This window comes from Hydra vulgaris, chromosome 12 (genome assembly GCF_038396675.1).
Source record: "Hydra vulgaris chromosome 12, alternate assembly HydraT2T_AEP".
Lineage (NCBI taxonomy): Eukaryota > Metazoa > Cnidaria > Hydrozoa > Anthoathecata > Hydridae > Hydra > Hydra vulgaris.
The window spans coordinates 49,417,501-49,443,635 of NC_088931.1; the positions used below are offsets into that span (position 1 = coordinate 49,417,501).

A 26,135-nucleotide genomic window follows, 5' to 3' on the forward strand; every position below is an offset into this window, starting at 1 on the left:
TAATTTTTCAATATTTTAAGTTAATAAGTTTAAAAAGTTGTTTTGTCTTTTAATTGTTTTAAGGTATAGGGGATTCTCCTCCCCCTCCAAAATCAATGTGGGATACTTTCTTTGAGAAGCCAACTCAAGGTAATACTTTTCAAATTTTTTAAAATTAGAAATCAATTATATGTTTTTTGTATTTATCAACATTATGTTATTAAACATTTTAGTAGTATTTATTAGTTAACAAATATTGGTACAAACTTACAAGTTTCAAATTTCAGGTAGGAGAGCGTGTCTGACGTAGAGTTCTAAATGTGCTTATGCGTTATTTGTTATTGCATTTGCACAAATGACAATTTATTTTTTATGATAATTCTTATAAGGTGGCATATGAAATATAAAAAACGAAAGACGTTTTATCCTTTGGAAATTGACTATCGACTAGCTAGCGATAATCGTTGGGATAAAGACATTTAATCACGAGGACTGCTTGCTTGAAAAGCTAGCATTTAGATATCCAAAATTTGCAATCGGTTTTGATATATACTTTTTCGTATTTATGCCTTGCTTCTCTATATTGATAACACTGTAACTTTTTCATTAGTTCTTTTCTGCATATTGTTTTTCGGTATTCATTATTAGGAATATCTTGTTCTGTAGAAACCATTACTTGATCAAAAGTTTAACAACCAGATCTTTTTAACCTACTTAGTACCAGCAACTTCTATTCTATCTTCAGATAGCTGAAACTCTAATGCCTCTGTAGATAGCAAAGCAAAATCTTCAAAATTTCTAAAATAAAAATATTAAATGCCTGATAAATAATTTCTTCACAGAAATAATATCAACCTTTTCTGCATAATTTTAAAAGACTGACAAATATCTGCCATTTGTCTATACTTACTGAAACATAGCTCCAGAATCACTTTGCAGCCTGAAAATAAAAAATAAATCCTTCATCAAACAAATTCATTTTAAGCAATAATACAAGATCTAATCAAATAGTCAATAAGTGATGCAGTTGCTTGCAGCGACGGATCCTTAATTTTTTGTTAAAAAATTATGACCGTATAAAGTTTAAACCCCCCTTAATTTTTTAAGGAGGTTACAAATGTTATATGTTCATAATTTTTAAACGCTCAGATATAATACTATGACACTTAAAATTTATCAATGAATACAAGTCTAAATAAGAATAGTACAAAAAAATATTTTCAAGTTGTTGCCCTCACGTTTGGGGTGGGGTGGAGGTATAAAGTCAAAGAGCTTTTTCGTTCCCAGCCTTCAATCACCGCAATACTTTGCAAAGACTCATTATTTGACTTAAGTATAAACATACAAATATTTGGAGTTTGCTCTAGTTCTGGAAGTTAGCTAATCACCAAAAATCCTGGATATGTTATTGATCGCTCGTAGAGTTGTAATTAGAGGATAAGAAGTTTATTTGGAAAATATATTTTTCGTATTTTAGAAAATATAAAATAAATACATTTTGACCGAATTTCAATCAAACATGCAATTTTACTACAAAACGTGAATTTGTTATTAGCTTTCACAGCAGCACTGCCAAGTTGATTAGATATATTGAGTTTTTGCTTTGAGTTAGTGTAATAAATAACTTATAAAACAATGATAAAAAATCTGCTTCATCTTTTCTCTCAGGAAAATAACTAACAGAATAATAATATTGCAGCTACAATTATTTCGTAGATTATTGCGAAGGTAAAGTTTCTTCAACATATTATAACCACTTTGATAATGGGTTTTTTGAAAATAAATTTTATCCATGAGAACTACTCAATAACTTTACGCGCAATTTTTTGGATAATTTTTTTAAAACACTATAGTTCTTTAATTTTCAATTATCACCACTGCGAAGCCATTCAGGTAAAAAAAATATGACTTCCTTTAAAGGACAATCAAACAACTGTAGTTGAGGTATTGAATCAAAAACAGTTGGTAAGTCTGATGTTTTCTACAATAAACACACAGCCTGATTTGTTATATTTTATTTAAATGATGTTTTATTTATGGGTTTTATTCATTCAATGTTTGCAAACACAATTGATATGGTTGATATTTTCTTTGACTATTCGGTATTCGGCCTGTTTGCAACTTTTTTTACTATTTGGTATTCGGCCGAATACCGATTACCAAACATTGTTCAACGACAAAAAAGGCATAAAAAAGGATTACATGTAACTATTATTTTTATTTTTATTTTAACAAATAGTTAGCATTTTTGACACTTGAAATCTTAAGTCAATGATAAAACCATTTTTATCTACCGATGATAGCAATTGGCTGCGATCTTAATATACGATTTACTATTTCTAATATATTGTGTTTTACTTTATAATTACTAACTTGTAAATTCTTTTTTATTTTTAAACTGATATCTTAAATGAAGGCGACAATGTAAACTGGGTTCGGCGATCTTCTTGCTCCGGCCATTTACTATATATGTACGAACTTTCTTAGTGTAAATATTAACCTTTTTGGTGTTGGTCCAAGAGATTTCCAATCATGCATTTTTTTTACCTCATCAGTTGTATCAGCCACTGTACTATATGGGGATGCACATAATATGCCATCAACAGATTCGTGTTTATAAAACCTAAGTTTATTCTTGTTTGTTAACCGAAGCTAAAAGCAAGAAATCCTTTAACACAAAGAGACAAATACATTTTACACTTTTTATATTTATTATTCCGACATTATTTCAATATAATAACTTTTTAGTTAGCGTTCTTTTTTTGTATGCTTATTATTGGGAGGAATATTCCTCATTGATTGGAATGCCTGTGTTATTTTTATAGAGGCAAACAAGTAAGTCCATAAAGTATAAGACAACAATGAATTAATATGTTATATGTAAACAGATATTGCATGCTACTTGTAGAAATAATGGTCAAATAATTGGTAAAAATAAATATTGTTTTTGATTTTCCCAATAATATTATTAAGCTGAGTCGTTGAAATAAGTCTCTTCTTTAATAAGTTTGATATTCCCTCCGTTTCGGAATACTGTTCTGATTTGCATGCAACATAATGAACTGTTGAAAACATATTTATGGTGGTAATTTTGTTTTTTATATAATAGAATATATTTTATTTTTTATTATAAAACATATCATTAAACTTATATAAAAATTATTATTAAAATATAGATGTACAATATACTTTATAAATAAATAATGAAAATATAAATGTATGTAAAAATATATACTTTATAAATTTAAAATAAATTGTATTTTATAGTGAAAAACAAAAAAAAATTAAAAACATAATTAATTATTTTAAATGCAAATTAGAAAAGTATTTTTGAACGGAGGGAGGATCAGTTGTCATACTAATATACAATTACAAAGATAGTTATTTTTAAAGAAAGGTATAGGTATCTTTTAATTGCGGTAGTAGTATGGTGGTAGATCGCTCGCTCTACCACTTTACCACTTTTATTATATATATATCTATATATATATCTATATATATCTATATATATATATATATATATATATATATATATATATATATATATATATATATATATATATATATATATATATATATATATATATATATATATACATATATATATATATATATATATATATATATATATATATATATATATATATATATATATATATATATATATATATATATATATATATATATATCAGTATATATAAGTCCAGATTTAACTGAAGCGGAAAGGTTATTACATTATCAACTTAAACACGAGAGAAACAGATTAAATACAGAATTAGTTGTCTCTCCCTTTCAATGTAGAATCCGTCAAAATCAAATCAAAAAAATTCCAAAAAAACAACGTGTAATCTAGAGAAAAAGTTCTATCAAAACATAGAAAACAACGATTTTTGGAAATCAATGTATCTAAATGCAACATGCTTGAAGAATAAGTTTGATAAATTTAAGGTTACTGTCAATACAAATCGTCTGAATCCAAATGGAGTTAACGAGTCTTAATTCAAAAATGTCTCAATAACCAATATTCAGAGGAATAACATTTATTGAAGAGATAGATGTGATGGTCGAAAAGGTAGTGTATGCCTTTATGCATAAAGTTTGATTGGTTTATATAAGCTCAACATTATTCATTTTAGTCAGAGCAAAATGGAACAAGTCTGGGTTTTGATGTTCTTTGGTAATGATAAATATTTATTTCGTTGCCTCTACAGGTTATATGATTTTATTGATATGGCTGCTTTTGATTTGGTTTTTAAAGAAGCAAAAAGTTACGCTGATGGAAAGGGTTTGAAGATATTGTAGATCTTCTATTAATAACAAAATCAGGGAGAGAATATCCAATGAAACGGTAGTTAATTTATTGGATTTAATTTTTACAACTGTATCCAGAAAGGTGCTATAAATACAAAGTTTGTCTTTGGTAATTTTTTTCAATTATTTTCTTAAAAACAAAATGAGACTTCTAACTATGAAACTGTTATAAATTTGTTTACAAAAAAATATGGATATGCAATTTGTGCAGCCGGGGCGCAGGGGTTAAAGTGCTTGCTTTATAAGCAGGAGATCGAGCTCTGGACAAATTATCGTGTCATGGTAAGGAATGAGGCTTCAACTGCCTGGGTAAATGCACTTCCGTGGTGCTCTGTGACAAGGCCGTTAGGTCTTCTTGGGGAACTAAAAAAAAAAATATATAATAATAATAAAAAAAAAAGTTCAATAGACAAAATATGAAAGCGTTTCTCAATTTATTTCAAATGTTGATTGGGTGCAACTGTACAAAAAATGACCAGTTCAAGATTTGTATAATAAACTCATTTATTAGTTTATGATTTATTAGTTGCTGTATAGTTAAGATTTATTAGTTACTGATTTATCCATCATACCGAACAGTTTATTTATACCAAATGTCGATGTTTCACAAATAAGAAGTATGAAAACTCCTTTGGTAAACAAAGAACTTAAATTTCTAAATAGAAAAAAAGAAAAATTCAAGGTATAGAAACTGTGCTCGATAATGGATAGATGATAAATTGAGTTAAGATAATACAATATCGGATAGTAAAAACTGAAGTAAAACACTCTTAAATTAATTATAAAAGACTTATTTGAAAAAGCAAAGCTTAATTTAAAATTAATTTCTAAAATGGTATATAAATGTGTTAAAAACCAGTTAGTGGTAAAAGATTCAATAAAAGCTATACGTATAGACGATGAATACATTTTACAATACCAAGTTAAAATCCCTGGTATTTGAAATATATGTTTTCAAAATGTATTTGCTATTGAACCTGATAATTTTCATTCTAAGTTTGATTCAAGAATAATAAATTGTGCTATAAATTTTTCTCATGCATCTCATGAAGAAATCAATTTTAATGTTATTTTAAACATGCTTCAGAGCTTTAAAGAAAATAAAGCTTTTAGGCCTAATAAACATAACCCTGCCATGCTAAAGAATTTTTCAGAGGCTTTTGCATTTCTTTTCACTTTAATCAGAAAACCATTAGCTTCAAGCCAACTACCAACTCAGTTCAGATCCGAAAGTTTAACTCTTCTTTTCAAAAATGGTGACAAAGCAGTTGCAGCTAATTACAGACCAATATCCTTCACTTCAGTTGTGTTTTAAAAATAGTAAATATTATTATTCTTAAGAAAATTTAACTTAGTTTTACAAAAATATTTTGCTATCAGTACATCAACACGGGTTCAAAAAGAATAAATTATGCACAACAAATCAATTGTAAAAAACTGATTTTATAACATTGAACATTAAAAATCATACTCCCGTTGATGTTGTTCTACTAGATTTTGCTAAAATATTTGATACAGTTTTTCATAACAGATTGTAAATAAAATAAAGAACTTATGGTATTGATGGATTATTACTTAAATGGATCTCATCATTTCTCACAAATAGTAGACGGAAAATAGTTAAGGGTGACAATGATTGAGCTTATGTTTTTAGTCGTGTGCCACAGGGTTCAGTTATTGGACCATTTCATTTTGTTTTTAATTTCCTTTTATACATTAATGGTTTTCCAGACACAATAAAAAACTTTTAGAAGTTATATGCTGATAATAACGAAACTTTATTAAGAATAAACTCAGATTTGTGTGTTGAAGAAATCCAGAATGACTTTAAGAAAGCATTTAAACAGATTAAATACTGGTGCTAAAATTCAACATAAGCAAATGCGTTGTGATACATTATGGCTCCACCAATAACAGTTATCCGCTTTTCATAAGTGGTATACAACTTCATGATTCTGAGTCTCAACGAGATTTTGGAGTTATACTTTATTTAGCAATAACAATCGGGTAAAAAAATCAAATATGCACATATTTAGAAATTGTAAAATGTTTGCAAGTTTAGATTGTCGAATTATGAGATATTTTTTATTTAACATTCTTACAAAATCACAAAGAACCTGCTGAATATATGAATGCTTATATGAATATATATATATATATATATATATATATATATATATATATATATATATATATATATATATATATATATATATATATATATATATATATATACAAATTAGTAAAAAACACTTATCTAACTTTTGCCTTCTACTTAAAATTTCACCATTGCTTCTTGCTAAAGTAGAAGATAAAAGTTAGATAGGTGTTTTTTACTAATTTATTATTGCCATGTTCTATAAAAACATTGAGCGCTCTATTTGTAAAATACACTAACGTAATTTACATATATATATATATATATATGTATATATATATATATATGTATATATATATATATATATATATATATATTTATATATATATATATATATATATATATATATATATATATATATATATATATATATATATATATATATATATATATATATATATATATATATATATTAATATATCTGTGTGTGTGTGTGTGAGCGAAATCAACTAACGCGCGGCTCGCTTTTCGTCAAAATAATTTTTTAATAATTTTTGTCGTCGCCTTTCAGTTAAAACTTTTGGAACACCTGCATTCAAAGGGTGTGACATTGATCTGTCTTTTAATTTGCCGAGATAAAATATATTTACTCCATCAGCGTTAGTAAATTTTTCAGTTTTTTTATAGTTTTTAAAATTAAATTTTTTAAATGAAAGTAAATTAACATAAATATTAACTTTTAACTGTTTTAGAAGGAAAATTTGATTGATTTGAGTTGTGCTTCAGGAATATGTAAAACAATTATAATCTAATTGAGAAAGAATATGTCAATGAAAAGTTTTTAAACGGAAAATTAATTGAAGGTTGTGAATCTGTCAATCCAAATAAAAAAATGAATTCATAAACATAATAAAACTTCTAACTAATATAAGTTTTCATTTTATAGATGTTTATTGTTGTATGAGTATTAGATTCTTAATGGCACTTTACAAATAGAGTTGTTAACAAGGCCAAAAGTAGCTAGACCAAGACCGAGGCGAAAACCATACGTTTCAAGACTAAGGCCAAGACCAGGGCTAAATGTTACAAGGCCAAAAACAACACCACGGACAAGAGTTTTAATGTCAGTGCTAGGATTAGGATTTTCAAGGTCAAGGCCTACGCAAAAAGTTTCAAGATCAAAGAGTTCAGTTTTTGTCTTACGTTTAGGCCCATATGTAACAAAACTGTATATAGCAAGTCCTGTGAAAATACAACCACATTTTTTATAGATAAACCAAGGTTTTGTGCAGAATTCAACAAAGTCAATAAGTAAATATGTATTTTTTGTAAGGCCAAGGTCAAAAAAAATCAAGGTCAACGCAAAAGTTTTAAAGGCCATGGCCAACAGTTTCAAAGCCAATACCAAGGCCAAGGCCTCAATTTTTGGACTTAAGGCAAAGCCAAGGCCAAAGACTTACAACTCTGATTACACATTGAAATATAGATTCCTATTAGCCCCATCCGACAATGTTCCTCATTTCAAAATTTATTATTCCTAAATATGATTAGCAAAGTTATATCCTACAAGAGCTGAAGATCTGTGAGAAAAATCCTGTCTGACCAGCAACTTTTTTGAATTTTTGATAAAAAAACTTCAGCATTAACATTTTCAATGAATTCCTCTTTTGAATAACAGCTTCGTATCATTTTCTGAGAATATACACTCTGAACACTCATCTCAAATATAAGGCAACAAAGATCGTTTATAATAATAAGAATAGTTTTTTTCTCAAAAAATTCATGGGCTCACAGTTTCACAATGCTTTGACTTTCAAATTTGTATATCATATGTTCAATATAAAGAATAATAATATGATTTATTCTATAATATCAAAAATCGGTAAAAAAATAACAACATTGAAATTGATCAAAAGATATATTTTCTTTAGAAAGCAGCTAACTAAAATAGAAAAAATTATTTACTTTGTATTTTTTAACTAAGTGATTTGAACAAGCAAAGTTTTTTTGTACTTGAGGCATTTTTTGAAATACTATCATGTATAAACTTTTAATCAAATATTTTTATATAATACATACTAAATGACTTCAGTCGTTTTTTACTATAAGTTGGTATATTTCATTTAAAAAGATAAAAATGATACTTAGACCCACGTTACCCCACCAAACGGGGTTGTGTGGGTCTATGGAACAGAATTCAAATTGGAGCTCCTTAAAAAACATTAAAAATTATGTAAAAACTTTTTTTGATGCAGTTTACTAAAAATGATGTCAAATTATGATTTTAAGAATTAAAAAAAACACACTGTTTTGCTATATATAATTTTTGCTCAATATCAAAAGCAACTAAAACAGGTTTAGATTATCTTACTCTACCCTATTGCTCTTCATAAAAGAATGTGTTGCGCCTACATTAGGGCTTCAAATCATGATTTGATAAAAATCAAGTTTTATTCAATATTTCAAAAGAAAATGGAAAATAGCATTAAAATATACCTAAAGGCTTAAGAATAAAGGCGTTATTATCATTTTATTATTTTATTTCATCAGTAGGTATTCCTAATAATGTTGAAACAACTATATGCGTAAAATTATAAAAAAAATTATTTTCGTGTTTATATATTTCTGTGTCAAAGTATTTACAAACGTACTTTAAATTTACCGTGCTAATGAAAGTGCTCTGAAATTCAGTTGGCTAAATCGACATTTTCTTCGTTTTGAATTATATTAATGTTGACATTTTAATTAATATTTAATTTATTAGAATATCATTTGAACATTCGAAAAATATACAATTTATATGTATTTTAAAAAAGTAGATAAAAATTTAGTTTTTAAAAACTACTTAGCATTCAAAAATATTTTGTATATGCAATTCGCAATATACATTTTATATTTAGAATTATCTATTATTAGACGTTTTCGTGTATGAGATATTTAATGCCAATTTGTTTGTGCAATACCCACTTTTTATTTTTTCAAAATATATTTTGAATTCTTTATGAGTCGTATTTTACTCAAGATTTCAATTATAACTCAATATTTTTTAATCAATAACAATCTAAGTTAGATTATTGTATTGAATTTTTTAGCTAAAAAGCAATCTAATGGGTTCATATCCATAGTTTTTAACGGCGCTTTAGTTGTGGGTATCACTCTTTGCATAATCCGATGCTGTATGTATAAATTATTCATCTTGATTTTTCATATTTATAGTTATTAAATATTAAATCATAAGTAATATAAATAAACATATTTTAAATCATAGGGAATATAAATACTGATTTTTTTTTCAAATTTATAGTTATTAAGTATTAAATCATAGGTAATATAAATATATATATATATATATATATATATATATATATATATATATATATATATATATACATATTTACATGATTTAATATAAATATTAAGTCATGTATATATACATAAATATATATATATATATATATATATATATATATATATATATATATATATATATATATATATATATATATATATATATATATATATTATATAGACAGATATATAAATATATATTAAGTATACATATATATTTATATATATATATATATATATATATATATATATATATATATATATATATAAATACACACACACACTCATATATATATATATATATATATATTATAAAAATGTTTATATGTATATATAAGTATATATATATATATATATATATATATATATATATATATATATATATATATATATATATATATATATATATGTATATATGTATATATATATACATATACAAATATACATGTATATGTATGCATACCATCGATATGTGATCATAATAATCTTTATAGATTGTGAAATTAAAGAAGATTCATCTAACTATATCAATAATATTCTAAAAAATGATAAAAATGATAGACATAATAGCATTCATACAGTTATTTATTAACATCATTATGGATTTTAAAGCAATCATTCCAAAACTTAAACATTTATTGAAATCACTGAAAATATTAGAAAAGCTTCGGATAATAAGAATTTTGTAAGTCGGGTGTTTGTACGTGTAGTGCTAACATTTGCCAAAAGCTTATAATGAGTTAATTCATCTTTCTTACAAAATTAGAGTACTATTGAACCATTGGCATTCCACTAAATTGATTTGTATTATATCTCCATATCAGAATACTAATTTTTACCATTATTGGCACTAAATTAGTTTTAAAAAATTATTCAAATTAAAAGCTTTTAAATTTATGTTTTTGAAATATAACTATTTTTTCTTTTAATTTTAATGAACTGAATACTTCTTTTTAGTTTGCAACTACATACCATTTCGTTGATGATACTTATATGCTACTTATGCCGAGTTATTTAAATATCCAAAAACTTATTATTCATAAAATAAGCAATAAAACTGAGCGGCAGCCAATAAAACTGAGCATGTCCAATTCTATCCTTTAAACTAACGGTGAACTTGAGTGACCGTTAAAAAATATTTGTATTCAAATCATACCGTCAATACTTCGTTCATCAACCGTTCCGTTAATTTATTAAAAATACATATTTATTAAAAATTTTCCTCCTATAGCCAGCTACAAAAACTAGTTTCCTGCTGGATTTTTATCGCATCTACACGTTGCGATACCAACAAACAGTAGATGCCTTAAACTATAAAGTTGAAGGCGGTGATTTTTTAATCTATAATCTTTGCCAAAAAATCATTGTTCTAATTTTTATATTCTAATTTAATTCAAATAATTAATAGTCTAATTTTTAAAAATTATTTAAAACACGTTACAATGTGAAAAAGCTTTTAAAATATAAAACGTTGAAAAATATTAAAAATTATATATTTTCCAAAATGTCGACATTGAGTTATAGTAAAAAATTTATTAATTTGTGGTTTATAATATAAAGCGCTGGCTATTAACACATGCATTTTAAAAATATACACAAGTCTGTCGCACCGCAGGGCTACTAGGGACTTGCTTGTGGTCGTTGTTGAAAGTATATATTAGTATATTATAATAATACGATGGAGTTGAAAGGAAACTCGCAGAAGATTAAAAGAAGTCTTTTCATAGAGAACTTTTTCATAGTAGTCTTTTCATCGAGAACCTTTAAAATGCAAAATAAACTAAACATTCAAAAAGAACACTTATAAATCACACATTAACTTCTTGAGGTATATTGTTCAGAAATATTTTAGCATGTATAGTTGTAACTATATTTATTCTTCGTTTTTTTATTAAATGTTTTTTTTAATTTATGTATTTTTATATTTCAGTTGTTCTTATTACATTTTATTATATTAATTGTTCTTTTACATTTAATATCAATAAAGTCGTTTTTGCTAATTATGAGATTTTTTAGTTTTTTCATCAGGGCAATAAGATTATACAATTTAGTAAGTTATGTATTTTGTGATATTATTTTGTTGCTTAAATAGGGGCAAAGGTATACAATTGAAACACTCGAAACTTTTTAATTTATTTGTTATAAATCAATCTTGATGCGTGTTTCTGGTGTATATATATAGAGAATTTAGTTTAGACTTAATTGTACTTTCCCGGGCAATGTTCGGATGTGTAAGATAACTTTGTATATAAGAAAAGTAGAGAGTTTTTGTATTCTTTTGGGAAAGTATTGATTTGACTTTGTAAAGTATGCCAAAACTTTTTGATTTTTTTGTACTTAGTGCTTTTATATGAACTTTCCAAGAAATCGTTTCCTCAATAATCATCCTAAGAAATTTAATAGTTTCAGTTCTTACGATGTTTATGTTATCAATGTTTAGTAGGCGAGACCGGGGAACGTTGGCCTGCTTTTTTTTCCTTGATGTGTAACTTTTTAGCTTTTAATTTTTTAAATTATTTTTTTTCGGAAAAAGGTTCACTAATTCCTAGCTATCCGGAAAAAACATTAATAAAAGTTCATAATAGCTTTTCAACACATTTAAAACTGTTTTTGTTAGGTGATATCAGGTGGGCCAACCTACCTTGTTATCGGGGTAAGATGGCCCAAGGATTGATGCAGGTTGGCCCCCATACAACTTATGGAAGACTTTGAGGTGGGAAAACGCTCATTGAGCCAAAACAACTTTACAATTTGATGAAACAAACAACTTTATAACTTGATAAAACAAAATTGAAACAACTTTAAAACAATAAACTACAAAAAAATGATGTAAAAACAAAATAAAACAATAACATTCTATTTAACAATGGTATAAACATTTATAGTATAACCCTTTTGCATCTTTTCTACACAACTCATATGGGCCCAACACTGACAGCTTGAACACTGTATCCACACAGCACTTGGAAGGCTGTTTGAGAACGGTTTGAAGCAGCTAAGACACAAGACATCTTCCTCATTATCATCTTTGTTTTTCTTGTTGCGTTTTTCTTTTACAGGTTGACTGGCAAAAATCTTGCTTGTTTTAAAGTTACTTGACCGGCTTTTTTGATAGAAAATAGTTTTTTACTTTGAGCCCTTCTGTTTTTTTTTCTTTTGTTGCTTTCTGTTCCTGTTGAAAAGCTTTTTAACTGGTGTATCAATTAATAAAGCAGAAATTTGTTTCCGATTTCTGAGCTTATTTACATTGTTTTTTCTAGGCTGAGGTTTTTCAAAAGACATTACCTCTTCAGGAGATAGTATAAGTGAAGAGTTTGGAGTAGCATCTGATGTACTGTCTAAATCTGGAAAATTTCCTTTCTTAGATTTTGATTCATTTGAATTAAATTTTTTGAATTTTTTTTGTTTACAATCCACCGATAAAACTTCGTTGCTAGGTGTTTGTTTACAATCCACAGCTGAAACTTTGTTTCGAGGTGTTTGTTTAGTTATTCTAAAATCCACAGATGACATTTTAGTACTAGTGTCTAGTCTATTTGTTAAATATGATGGCAAAAAATCACTGAAAAAATATATTTGTTAAATTGATAAATATCCGTTGCTTGGAAACAACTAATTATATTCCTTAGAGTTATAGCATTAGGAAGTGCTGTTTTTACTATATAAGGTATGTCATAGATAGTCATATGTCGTTTGTCTACAGTAACCTGCATCACATGCTGAGTTCACAAACTTTTTAAAAGGACCATAAACACTTCTATCTAATGGTTGTAATTTATGACTACAGTGTGCTGGAAAAGATAAAAGTTTGATACCATTTTCTTTACAAAAATCAAGTATTGCTGCATCAAGATGAGAGCTGTGGTTGTCAACCGATGCCAGACAAGGACGATCATTGGAACAACGTACATGAATAGAAAAATGTTTGATATATTTAAGAAAATTTGTCTCTCTCATCCATCCTGAAGAATGTGCTGTCCATCACATCCTAATGGTCCACCACGAAAGTGAGATTTAAAACTAACTCTGGGAAAGATAAAATATGGAGGTATGCTATTGCCAATCGCACTAACCGCCAAAGCCATAGTCACTAATGCTCTTTTCCTGCCACTAGCAACAGCATATGAAACAGACCGTCGAACTTATTTAGGAGAAAGACCAAATTAAATATCACTTGCTTTCATTAGGTATTCCTCCAGCAAAACTTCCTGCTCAGGTTTAAATACCTAAAGAAATATAAAAGATATATTACCATTAGACATAAATATTAAAATAATATTAGGTATCTGTCCCAGTCTCTAAAAAAGTTCAAAATTTTAAATAAATCAAAGCAGTGTTTTATATTGAAGTTTCTTATTAAATGTTTAAATAAGTTGCAAAACGAAATTATATTCAAATTTGTTAGAGAAAATAGAAATACCTGAAATCTTTTGTCACATCTAAACTTGTCCTAGGGTTTTTTATCTAATTCAGGTGATAGTAAATCTCTCTCAAAGCTGCGTTATCAGGCGTATGTTCTGCATTAGGCTTATGTACTGTTGCAGTAACATCATACTAAAGTGTGTTATCATTGTTAGAATTTGAAAGAATCATTTGGCAATCAAGTTCTACTTCAGCTTGAACCGAAGTATTGTATGTAGATAGCAACATTTTGGATATGCAATACTTTTCTAGAGTCTTACGTGGTATATTAAATTCTCTACTAACTGCTCTAATTGATCTTTTTTATTTTGTAACTTGTGTCACTGCCAATAACATTATTTTTTCTGACACTTTTCCACGTCGTGATTTGCAAATAAATTTTGTACCATGTTTAGGTAGGTCTGAAAAAAAAAGGAAAAACCAAAAGTACATTACTTTATTACATGTTTTATATTTAACTATTTCTTTTTTACTTAATTATTTGTATACCTGCTTACTTAAATATTTAAAAAATTACATTTTCTTTTTTTTTTTTAAATACTAAATACTATTTACTTTTAATCATTAATATTTTACATAACTCATGTCATATTAAATTTATATATCATATATAAGTTTAAGTGTTAAGCATGAAAAGTTAAGTGAATAAAGTATACAATTTTTAATTGTAAGTATAACTAGCATGTAAAAGTTTAATATTAATTAAATTTACATATATAAGTTATATTATAGGTTAAATAATATATATAATAATACATAAATATATACAATATTTAAGTTTAGATATATATAAATCTAAGTTAAAATAACTTTTTATAATAAGATAATTTATCCAAATTTAAATGTTATGTATACGAGTGAAATTTTCTTATTATCGACATATAACACCCAAAAGTACGTATAAAAACAGATGCCAATTTGGTTATGAAGAATATTTCTGATCTAATATGTTTTACAAATTTTAATACTATTATAACAAAAACAGTTTTTCCGTCACAAATTTACCTGAATTATTTTAAAAATCTACGGGGCAAGTTGGCAACATGGCCAATGTGCCCCGGTTGCATTGGGCCAATCTGCCTCATTGTTATGCTTAGAGTATGGACAACTTCCTCTTTAATCCATTAATCTATTTTGTGGAACATTTTATACTAAAACAATCCTTACACTATAAGCTTTAAATAAGCAACTTGAATAACGCTGTACTGTCAAACTTCAGTGAGTTAAACTTGTTAAACAAAAAATTTACTTTGATGTATCAAAAATTGTTAAAACGGCCTCACAAACTTAAATATGGTCCAATAAATATGATTTTTTTTGAAAAAGAATTGAATTACTAGAACCTTCACTTAGATTCCCAGCTTGTTAAAGCGTCCAGCCTATGAATAAACTCGAATGGGCCAACCTACCCCATGGACCAACGTGCCCCGGTATCTCCTACTAGTAACATGCTTGATTTTTTGTGTTTTCGCTGGTTGGAATGAAATAAGATGTATTTTTCTTTTCTGTATTTTAAGATAATTTATTTACTTTAAGTCGAATGCTTAGACTCTCATGGTCATCGTTCACAGATTCAAAAAGATTTTCAATTGATATTGATGAATCAAACAAATTTAATTGTGTCAAATGCTTTGGATAGGTCTATAAAAGTTCCTTTTACAAATGGTTTTTATTTAAAAGAATCATTTATGGTATTAACTAAGTCTAAAATTGCATGTCTTGTTGAATGCTGTGCTCTTAAGCCGAATGGTTTTTTTTTAAGAATTTGTTTTGAATTAGGTATTCATATAATCATTTGCAGATAATTTGTTCAAGTATTTTAGAAAAGGTTGTTAGTATTGAGATTGGTCTGTCATTTTTTATTAGAAATGTTTCGGCGGTATTAAAAATGGGTACAGTTTTAGCTAATTTTAATTTATCTAGTACAGTTTTAATTGATGATTTAAATATTCCAAAAATAGGTTTGCGTATCTCCGAAAAGACATTAACAACAATATTACGGCAAATATCATTTATACTATTTTCGAGTTCATCAAATTTAACTCTTTAAATATTATTTCGTTGGTGACACTAGTTATATAAATTTCAAATGAGTTGTTTGGACGATGAACTTTAAAACTTGAATTAGGCCTATGTTGAAAAAAAAACTCTAAATTTGTCTGAAATTGCATTATTGTTGTCATACTCTTTATTAAATATAACAACTTGAGCAGGTAAACTATTTATTCTGTAGTTTTTCATCCCAATTATTTATTTTATGACCTCCCAAGATTTTTTAATATCACCATTTGTGTTTTTTACTTTATTTGAGTAATAGTTTTTCTTTGCACTTTTTTTTTTCTGTTTTTTAATTAAGATTTTATACTGTTTGTAAACATTTCGGTTTGCCTCATTTCTTTTTTTTTAGTATAAAGTCTTTTTAAGATTTTTTAATACCTTTGTTGATCCAGGGACATTTTAAATATTTTTCTCCTATTATTTTTACTTTAATTGGGAAGTGCATATTAAAGTTTTTTAGGAAAATTTTTAAAAAGTGATTAGAAGCAAAGTGAGTGTGCCCATGATTGTATTCATAGAATACTTTGTCCACTCTACTGCCGAAAGTGAGTCTTTCAATTGTTGAATAGCACATTTGTTGATTTTCCTTTCATAAGTTTTAATTTAACAACTATTAAAAGATTACATATCTTTTGTCAAGGAGAAGAAAATGGTAAAAACATTAGATATATCTGTCTTTATTATTCTTGCCTTTAAAGAAGTATCAAATATTGAATTAGTTAATATAATGTCTATTGCAGTGAATGAAGTTAGAGTTACTCGGGTTGGTTTGTTAATAGTTGGAAAGATGTAAAGTTGAAGTGAAGTGAAAAAAAAGTTTAATATTAGCGTGTTTATCATACTGTAAACAATCTAAGTTTATGCCTCCAGCACAAAAATTTTATTTTTTTGCATATTGTTGTTTTTTATACAAGTTTGTTTTAAATGATTTGAAAATTTAAATAAATCATCTTCGAGTGGCCGGTAACATGTGGAGACTAGCTTGTTTTTTGATTTGTTGCTACTTATTTCAATTGTAAAAACGTCACATCGGCATCTCTTATTTTTGTAACTTGATCATTCCTAATATATGTTGTAATCCCACATTTCCTTTTGTTAGTTTTTCTTTCAAATGATATGAATTTGTAATTAGGAATTTCAAAACTTGAACTTATTCTGCATGATTCGTCAGAACACAACGTTTCGTTTAGACACATCATACTGAATAAATAATCGCATTCGATAAGAAAATCTTTTAACTTATCTATTGTACTATTTATGCTTCTTATGTTAATGTGTATTACTGTAAAATTACTTTTGAAGGTTTTTAGTTCGCTTTTAATAGTTTTTATTTCAAAGAAGGATGAACTTTTGTTTCAAAGAAAGATGAATTGTTTTCGTTAAAAAAATGCAAATCAACGTTAGAAATATCTACAAGTAAAATATTTGCTGATTTGAAAACAATAAAGTGTAGTTTTTCAAAATCTATTGCTAATTAACAATAGATTTTGAAAATTTACACTAACTTAAGTTAGTCATTATTTATAATCTTTAAAAGAGCGCTTTACTTAATAAAAACTTCGCGCGTTTACTTTCTAAAATCTCGACAATGAATATTATAAAAGTTTTTTTACTGTAAATTTACCTTCGACGAGTAACCGTTTATCCAGCCTGCCAAACAACCCGGGGCCCCCACGGGGCCCGCATTTGTTTAAGTATGGGACCCGTACGGGAAACCCAGTCGGGACTAACAAGGTTTTGTCCAGGGGGCCAAACTCGGGAACCACATGGGAACGTTTTCGGAAGAGTTTCGCATGGGAACCGCATAGGTACATTTTTGGAAGAGTTGATCGCAGGATATCCCAGCCAGCCAAACGATACGGGGCCCACACAGGGCCCGCGTTGTTTAAAGTATGGGACCCGGTCGGGAATTCCAATTGGGTCCCACATAGTTTTGTCCATGGGGCCCGCACGGGAACCACATGGGAACGTTTTTAGAAGAGTTGATCGTGAGATATCGTAATAAAACTGTTTTTTAAGCTTAATTCATGTCCATATTAATTAGATTATGACTTACCTGACTACACGCACGAGTATCACCATACGGCAATCCTTAAATCTCCTTGAACGATAGTAAGTCTTATATATTTTATTTAATAGCTAAATATTTTTTAAGTTTACCTATATTTCTAATAATAACAAATCAGAATTATCTGATATAGATACTTTTTTTTTTTTTTTTGATTGATCGATCCTTTAGCTGCTGCTCCAAATCATTCATATCTATGATATTGGAAATTGGAAGGGGAATGCGTATAGACTTACCATTATCTCTTTCCATCTGAGGTGTATTTATTTGTCGCAGAATAAGTCTTTCGATTTTCTTTTATCGCTGCAAGGGCTTTTATTAACCTCTCCGAAGGAACAGCTAAATCATATATAAGTATATTTTTTTTAATTGTCAAATGTAAATAAAATGTTAAATACAAATTGTTATACAGTCAAAGATTCGTAAAACTAATTCTAATGAACTTATAAAAAAATATAATTTAAAAAAATGTGCAACTTTAAAAAACAAGTTAACATGAGTTGATCGAACTTAATACATGAGCAGGTGTTTCTACAATAGTTTTTGATTGACTGGACAAGACATGAAGTTGTAATACACCAGGCTGACCATCAGTTGGATTGGATTGTGCATTGTTTAGGTATTTAAATGGATTTTCCTTAATTTCAATCTCAGACATATGTGAGCTTGATTATATTGCCTTCATGTGTTCAGGTGGTGTTGGTTTTGTAATACCACAGTTGTTTGTATTTCCGAAATAACAATTAGAAAACAAATTAAAAGTAAATGTTATAGACTATATTAAATTTTTAAGCTACTACTCGCAGGTCTACCCGCACTCAAAATTAAACCAACTTATATTTCCTTTATTGAAGTATAAATTTTAAGCCTATGGGTAATAAATTTTCCAATAAACTTTACCGATCTATTAAATCCACCTCACTATTAGTTTTTCAAATTTAATGATATCTCTAACTATTCCAGATACCCTATCTATTAAAGACCAAATATTCACACCTCTCTTCTATAAAAATCTGAAAATATAAAGTAATGAACATAAAAAAATCATAACACTATTTCATCAATAATTTTTTTCAAAATGTCATAAACATTATGAAAGTAGAACTTTATCTTACCCTTTTATCAGACTTTCTTGATAAAAGTCTTAAACTTTATTACCATCAACTTCACTTTCATAGGTGAAAGAATGTTTTCTTTTTCTATAAAATAATTATTATTTTAAATTATAATTATAAAATAAATAAAAATAAATAAATAAATTAAATAATTGATTTCATTATTAAAGCAACCATTATGCAAAAACAAAGAAAAGAAAAGTCTGAAAATAATCTGTAAATTTGAAAACCACCAAGTATATTTCTAAAAGATAAAAATAAACTTGAAATAAGTATATGTTAAATTTTTTTGTTTTTGTGATTTCAAGCAAGATTTGAATCTGAACAGAAGTAAATCTTGCTGGAAATCACAAACCTAATTTTCCATTTTTCCATATCTCTACAATTACCAGAATCATCTGCATCATAATCAACATTGGATGTCACCCAGCTTTGTTTTTCCTTTTACACTTTTAAGAGTGTCTAGAATCATTACTGTAATTTGTATATCGATTTGAATATGCAGAAAAATGTTATAAAAAACGTTAGTTAAGTATTATGCTCTAAACAGTTTTAGTTTTAACTTCTTGCAAGTCTATGTATATTTTTGGCTGTTGAAAATTTGCACAGACAATATATTTTGGAAGTGGGAGAAAGAAGCGATCTTCTCTCTACCGTTATCAAAGCATTTTGTATATGACTAATTGATCGTCCCTGAAGGACCTTTAAATTTTCTATTAAAAAAGAAACACTAAGAATCTCTAAAATTTTAACAATCCTTACTTGCAGTTCCCAGATATAATAGTACTTTGTATAAGAGTTAGTGTTCTTCTGGAATGCTGCATATTTTTTAGGCATTCAACACTTTGTTTTCTGATTTTACTGGTAGATAAAAATTACATCCCAGTTAAGTCTATCAACCATCCGCTTGGTTTTAAGAAAATTAATCTCTTGAGTCTCAATATATTTGAGAATAGCATACATTTTTGAAAATTTGTTGTTGTTAAAAGTACTGCAGAAATCAAATAAACAATACTAAGTCATGTAATCATAACGCTTACGACTTACTCTGTCTTAAATTTTTTTAAATCAAATGAAAATAATCTAAAATAAAATCTGTCAAAACAGAAATTTTCGTATATTTATTTATATATGGAATAACAAATTGTATATTAAACATTCACATTGAAACTATATAAATACGAAAAAGACTTTAAAACAATTTTATTAAAAATTATGAGAAATGCATTTGAGGTAAAGCAACAAATCCTAGTTTAAATGGGAGTAGAATATACTTGGTCAGAAGACTGGCTATAAGAAAGGTTCGTCTTATGCCAGTAAGTTTGGTAACAAAGTATATTGAAAGCGAAATGGAACTAACTGGATCTAAAAAAAATAGTTCCATATCTTAAAACTCTTCAAACACAACTAAAGCTTTATTTTCAACCTTAAAATAAATATCTCCAATAGATGTAGAAACAAGATAATCAGGTCAATGGTTGAACTGGATATAAGTTTGGTATTCAACAGGCGTAGGACCATCTAAATGAACTCCTTTAAGATTGGTTTTTTTTTATTGTATGTGTCTTAATTTATGTTGCAGTGCCCTTCAATAATTTGGCATACCACTTGATTGGTTGGATTTTGAGACTTGTGAACTAATACTTTCAATCTTCCAAGGTAACTTTTAAATCTAAGCGCTGACACGTTATCATGAACACCATAACGTTTAGCATCACTTGGTAAATGTATTAAAAAATGAATATTATGTACAAGTTGATTTTCAACATAAAACTTTGCAAATGTGACCACAAAGTATTTTAATAGTTGTTCGGCATAGTCAAGATTTTTGAGAACAAATTTGGGCTGAGCAATATTCGCATGGCAACAGACAAATCTAAGAAATATGAATAAATTGTGCCTTTTAGAATATTTTTTAATACAGAAGGCCTAGCGTACAATAAAAGTTGTCTTAATTCAGTCGCTTTCCTTTTTTTATATTTTGAAAGAGATCGCGGTTTTCGTAAAAACTCTTTAGGGATGTGTTTACTTATATCAGCTAAGTTGTCAGATATCATGGATAATTGTAACTGAGATAGCATGAGTCCATTGAAACAGAATCCTACGCAAAACACGGAAACACACAAAGTGCACATAATGTAACGGAAACTCAGTAACCATACCACAACCCAACTCCTCCAATAGTGAAGTACCTACATGATGCTCAATAAATTGACGCTCAGTAAAGATTAAGTCTGTAATTAGTGGTGCTGCTTTATTGGGTAGTGTAATTTTGTTACGCGAGTGAGGATTATTAAATTTAATGAAAGCCCTTGGTGGTGCATCACATATTATAGCATTAATTTTCACTATTTCGTATAATGAAATTTTTCATTATACAAAATAGTTTAAACTATTTTGTATAATGAAATATTTCATTATACGAAATAGCATAAATAAAAAATAAATGTTTTTATAAATCTATAAATTAAAACCCCAAAATGTTTAAGTTGCTAATATAAGTAAATTATAATGTATTTCGAACATGTTAGCGTTGGAATTCATGCTCACGATCGTTTGGGATATCTACACGGGACCCACGATCAACACTGAAACCAATGCTAAAAACTCGCTGAACCCAGGCTGGGTAACCCAGACTAGCCCTAAGAAAAACGGCGCGGGACCCGAGTGTCATGGTTTACTGGGTAGCTGCTTCACAAAACTGGTTCTTACTTTCTAACATCTTTTGCATAATCTTCATTAATAAAAATTCCAGTTCCTTTAAGTTAATTTACTGAGCTTATTATTTTATTTTTATCTTCATAGTTTAAAAACTTTAAAAAGATTAATCTTGATGTTTTGTTATCTTTAACTGCACCAACCCGGTGTGGTTGTTCCACAACTACTTCAATTAATATATTTAGTTTTGTTTTAAAAACTTCTTTTACAGCCCTCTCATTATGACTCAGCATTTTTCAGGGGTGTCTTCTATGCCAATAAAAAATTAAATCAATAGATTTTTTTTTCAAAATTATTATTTCATTATCATATTTTGTTTTAATAAGAACAAATTCATCCCTAGCTTCTTCTTTTTGGAAATTTAAGCTTACTTTTATTTCGTTAATTTCGTTAGCTTTCAATTCTTTGGATATTTAACTTTTTATTGTTTATTTAAGCGTCCATTTTCGCTAATCTTGCTGTTATTATTTCAAAGTTCCAACTTATTATTGAAGTGAAGTTTTTTTCATGATCTTTGAGTAGTCTCTTCGTTTCTGCTAGTATATATTTTTTTTGTTCTTCTAGTTTGCTAGCGATAATTTTTTTCTATATTTTCAGTATTTTTTTCTATTTTTATTGTAAGAAAAGTTATTCTCAAATAAAATAAATCTTACTCGTTTTGTTCCGCAAACGCTTTTTAAAACCTACTAATCTTGATTTATCTACAAGCCTTTAATTCGCACATTCTACAAACAATGGATATAGCTGTCTATTGTCATGTCAAAAACGCGTGAAAAGAAATTTTTACCGAGTATTAAAAAGAATCAAAATGTAAGAATTTATATAAACAATATTTTCCACCGTTGCTCAAAGCGTTGGACTAAGGTGGTAAGCATAATACTTGCTTGAATGTTTTCGATGATTTTCAGTACACTGGGTTATTTCCACCTAATAAAAACAACATAAATAATAAAACATTAGCAGTAACATAAACTTTTAATCCGCCATCACCAACTCTAGCAGCCACCGCAGCACCATCTTGCTCAGCCATAGCTTCATCATAACTTCACAACAACATGAGGGCATAATCTTGTTGATGCTGCTCTCACTATAAAGCACCACTAATATTCAAATTCGGAATTGGTGAACAAAAAAACTACATCTGAAGATTGATATTGAAAAGCTTGGTTCGATAATTGACTTGTTGAAAGGTGTATTAGCTTCCAAGTCGCGAACGGCAAAGTTATGTCTTCAGTATATGGAATACATTAGTATTATGCGGCAATTTATCAGCGCTTCGCGTGAAAGGAATTGGAATCTTCATTTCGCTCCATCTGCCTTTAGAACTGAACCATTGAAGCTACCACCTACAAATAGGGCAGTATGGTTTCGCAGTTTGAAAGTATACCTTTAGGTTTAGCCGTAGAAAACGTTGATGAAGTGAAGCTTAAATCAGTTGGAAAGGGGTTAGAAAATTATAAGTAAAGAATTGGTACCCATTATGTCCAACCAGTTATCTTTTTTTTTTTATGGTACTCTTACTCTATACTTAAAGCAAATATAAAAATTATAACTTTTGGGAACATCGCACCAAAGGAAATTCTTCACGTTAGAAGTCAAATTATCGTCGAAGAGGCCATGCTGATCTTGATGACGGAAACATATTCGATATACTTTCAAGTATATAAAGATTTACTGGTATTGATATAATATTGATTTTTTTTATAGTGACGCAAAAAAATACTGAAATACATAACAGTTTTAAATTTAATCTTTTAGGTTCACTTTTCTTTTAATTATAAAAAATCAAATTAAGTTAGACAAATAAAAGTCATTAATAAAATTTTACAGCATATAAAAAGCCTAATTTATGCAATATTGGCTAAAAATACACAATTGTAATTATTTTGACCCCTGAAAATACATAACAGTTTCAAATTTGATCGTTGAGGTTCACTTTTTCTTTAATCAAGAAAAATTAAAATTAAATAGCCCAATAAAAGTTATTATTAACATTTTACAGCCTAACTTTTGCAAAAGGCGTAATTTATGCAATATTGGTTGAAAATCCACAAATTTTAATTATTTTTACCCACTGAAATTAATTAGCAACATTAAATTTTATCCTTGAGGTTCAAATTTTTTTTAATCACGGCAGTTCAGAAGGAGATAGACAGATAACAGTCTTTAATAACATTTTAAAACCTATAAAAGGCCTAATTTAGGCAAATTGGCTGAAAATCCAACATTTAAAAATTTTCTTTATCCCCCTTATATTATTTTTTCTAAAAAAATTACATTTTTGTTAACTTACATTTATATTTGAATAATACAAACTTAAATGAGATCAAACGAGTAGCTGACAAGTTTATATTTTTAATTTGAATAGAGGTGCTGTTTTTGGGTTTCCTAAGAAAACCATACGAAGAATACACGGGAAAAAATGTCGCATTTAAAAAGTTTTTAGAAAGTATATATTAATCATTTACAAAAGTCTTTGTAAAAAGTTTGGAAAAAATTTTTTTTAACAAAAGTTACAAATATTTTATTAAAAATGTAAAATTCAGATAAATTAATCAAGAAATAATTTTTTCTAATTTGATTCTATGCTTATATGCTTTATATGAAAACTTTTATAAATATATACGATTAATATATACGTTCTCAAAACTTTTTACATGTTACTCATTTTGAAAAACACTCAAGGGGTATGCAGGTGGGGTTTTGGATTTTAATATTTGAAAGGTACTAGAGACAAATAGGCTAAAAAATGCTTCTGCACTAATTTTTTTCCACATCGACCCTCTATTTACAAGACTATTAAATGCTTTAAATTATCTAGTTGCAATTGCATCATTGTTTTTCTGCATCTTATTTTCACCGATAAGGATTGTTTCTTTAGCGACCTCAGGACTATTTGATGTATATTTAGGAATATTTGCCACAGGTGGAAGAAATGTTTCACCTTATAATAAATCCAAGTTTATTTTTGCTTTGTTTCTTTAACTTTCTGACATTATTAACTAATATTTGTGGCTCAAAATGTCAAAATAATCCAAAATTAATGTAAATAATAACATTTTAGAGAATTATGTAATAAACGTAGAAGAAATTTGCTCCCATCCAAAATACATCATCATCAATGGTTTTTCGCGATTTAATGAGGTGTAAGTTTTTAAATTAGGAGCCAAGTTATTTACAGAAATATTGAAACATTTTGTCATAATTAGTTCATAGAAATTATAATTAGTTAATAAGTTCGCAATTTTGCGGCAAAAAGACGTGTTTTTTGGTTGTACCTAAGAGCCGGCCCGGCCGAACCCCGCCCGGCCAAAATCGGCAGTTAAAGATAACAAAACATCAAGATTAATCTTTTTAAAGCTTTTGAACCCGTAACAAAGCATTTGTTTGTTCAAATGCATTGACTTTATGAGAATCTCGTGTGAAAAGACTGACAGGTGCGCAGGCATTATGACGCCAACAATTGCACTAATAACATTGTGACCATTTTGAACAAGCACCGCGGGGTTTAATGCGATACGGAATGTCACTTATATCTTCGTTATCAAAGTTAATGCACATCCGTTGTACAAGTCTAGCACAAATATATCAACGGTATAATGCCACAGCTTCGGATCTATAATACTTATGTTCACATTGTTAGTAACATATTCTGCAAATATTAGTTTAAAAACTCTACAACTATTTCGATTGCGTTGTTGAGGTGCATTAAATGCTTTTCCCAAACTCCTAGTTTATTAGTAACAGATGACCGTAATATCTTATATCTCAGAAATATACTATGCTTCGAAGTATTAACCCCATTAAGAGAATCGGAAAATCCTACTATTTTATTAAAAACGTCAATCATTAAGAGTGTAAAGTGGTTGTTTTTAACGTGAAGGGGCAAAAAAATCTAGTGGTACTTGCATAGACGGACTTTTTTTAAAAAGCCAAGTAATTATCTCATTGCTTCTTATAAAAACCGTACTTTATAAAATTGACAATCTAAAAACTTTTTTGTAAAAACCAAAAATTC

At 27.7% G+C, this 26,135-nt stretch overlaps 1 protein-coding gene across 8 annotated transcripts in view; it reads left to right on the top strand.

Annotated features, from left to right (window-relative positions):
- Nucleotides 1–26,135, top strand: part of LOC136088797 (uncharacterized) — a 121,014-nt gene that overhangs the window by 59,342 nt on the left and 35,537 nt on the right. For 4 of the 8 annotated variants that reach the window (XM_065813563.1, XM_065813564.1, XM_065813560.1 and 1 more), the window contains exons 5-6: nt 64–129; nt 9,481–9,564. In XM_065813563.1, coding sequence (XP_065669635.1) covers nt 64–129; nt 9,481–9,564 — 150 coding nt within the window. Of the gene's footprint in view, nt 1–63; nt 130–9,480; nt 9,565–18,260; nt 18,329–26,135 lie in introns of those variants that run through there. The other 4 variants (XM_065813562.1, XM_065813561.1, XM_065813567.1 and 1 more) reach the window with 4 other exon arrangements.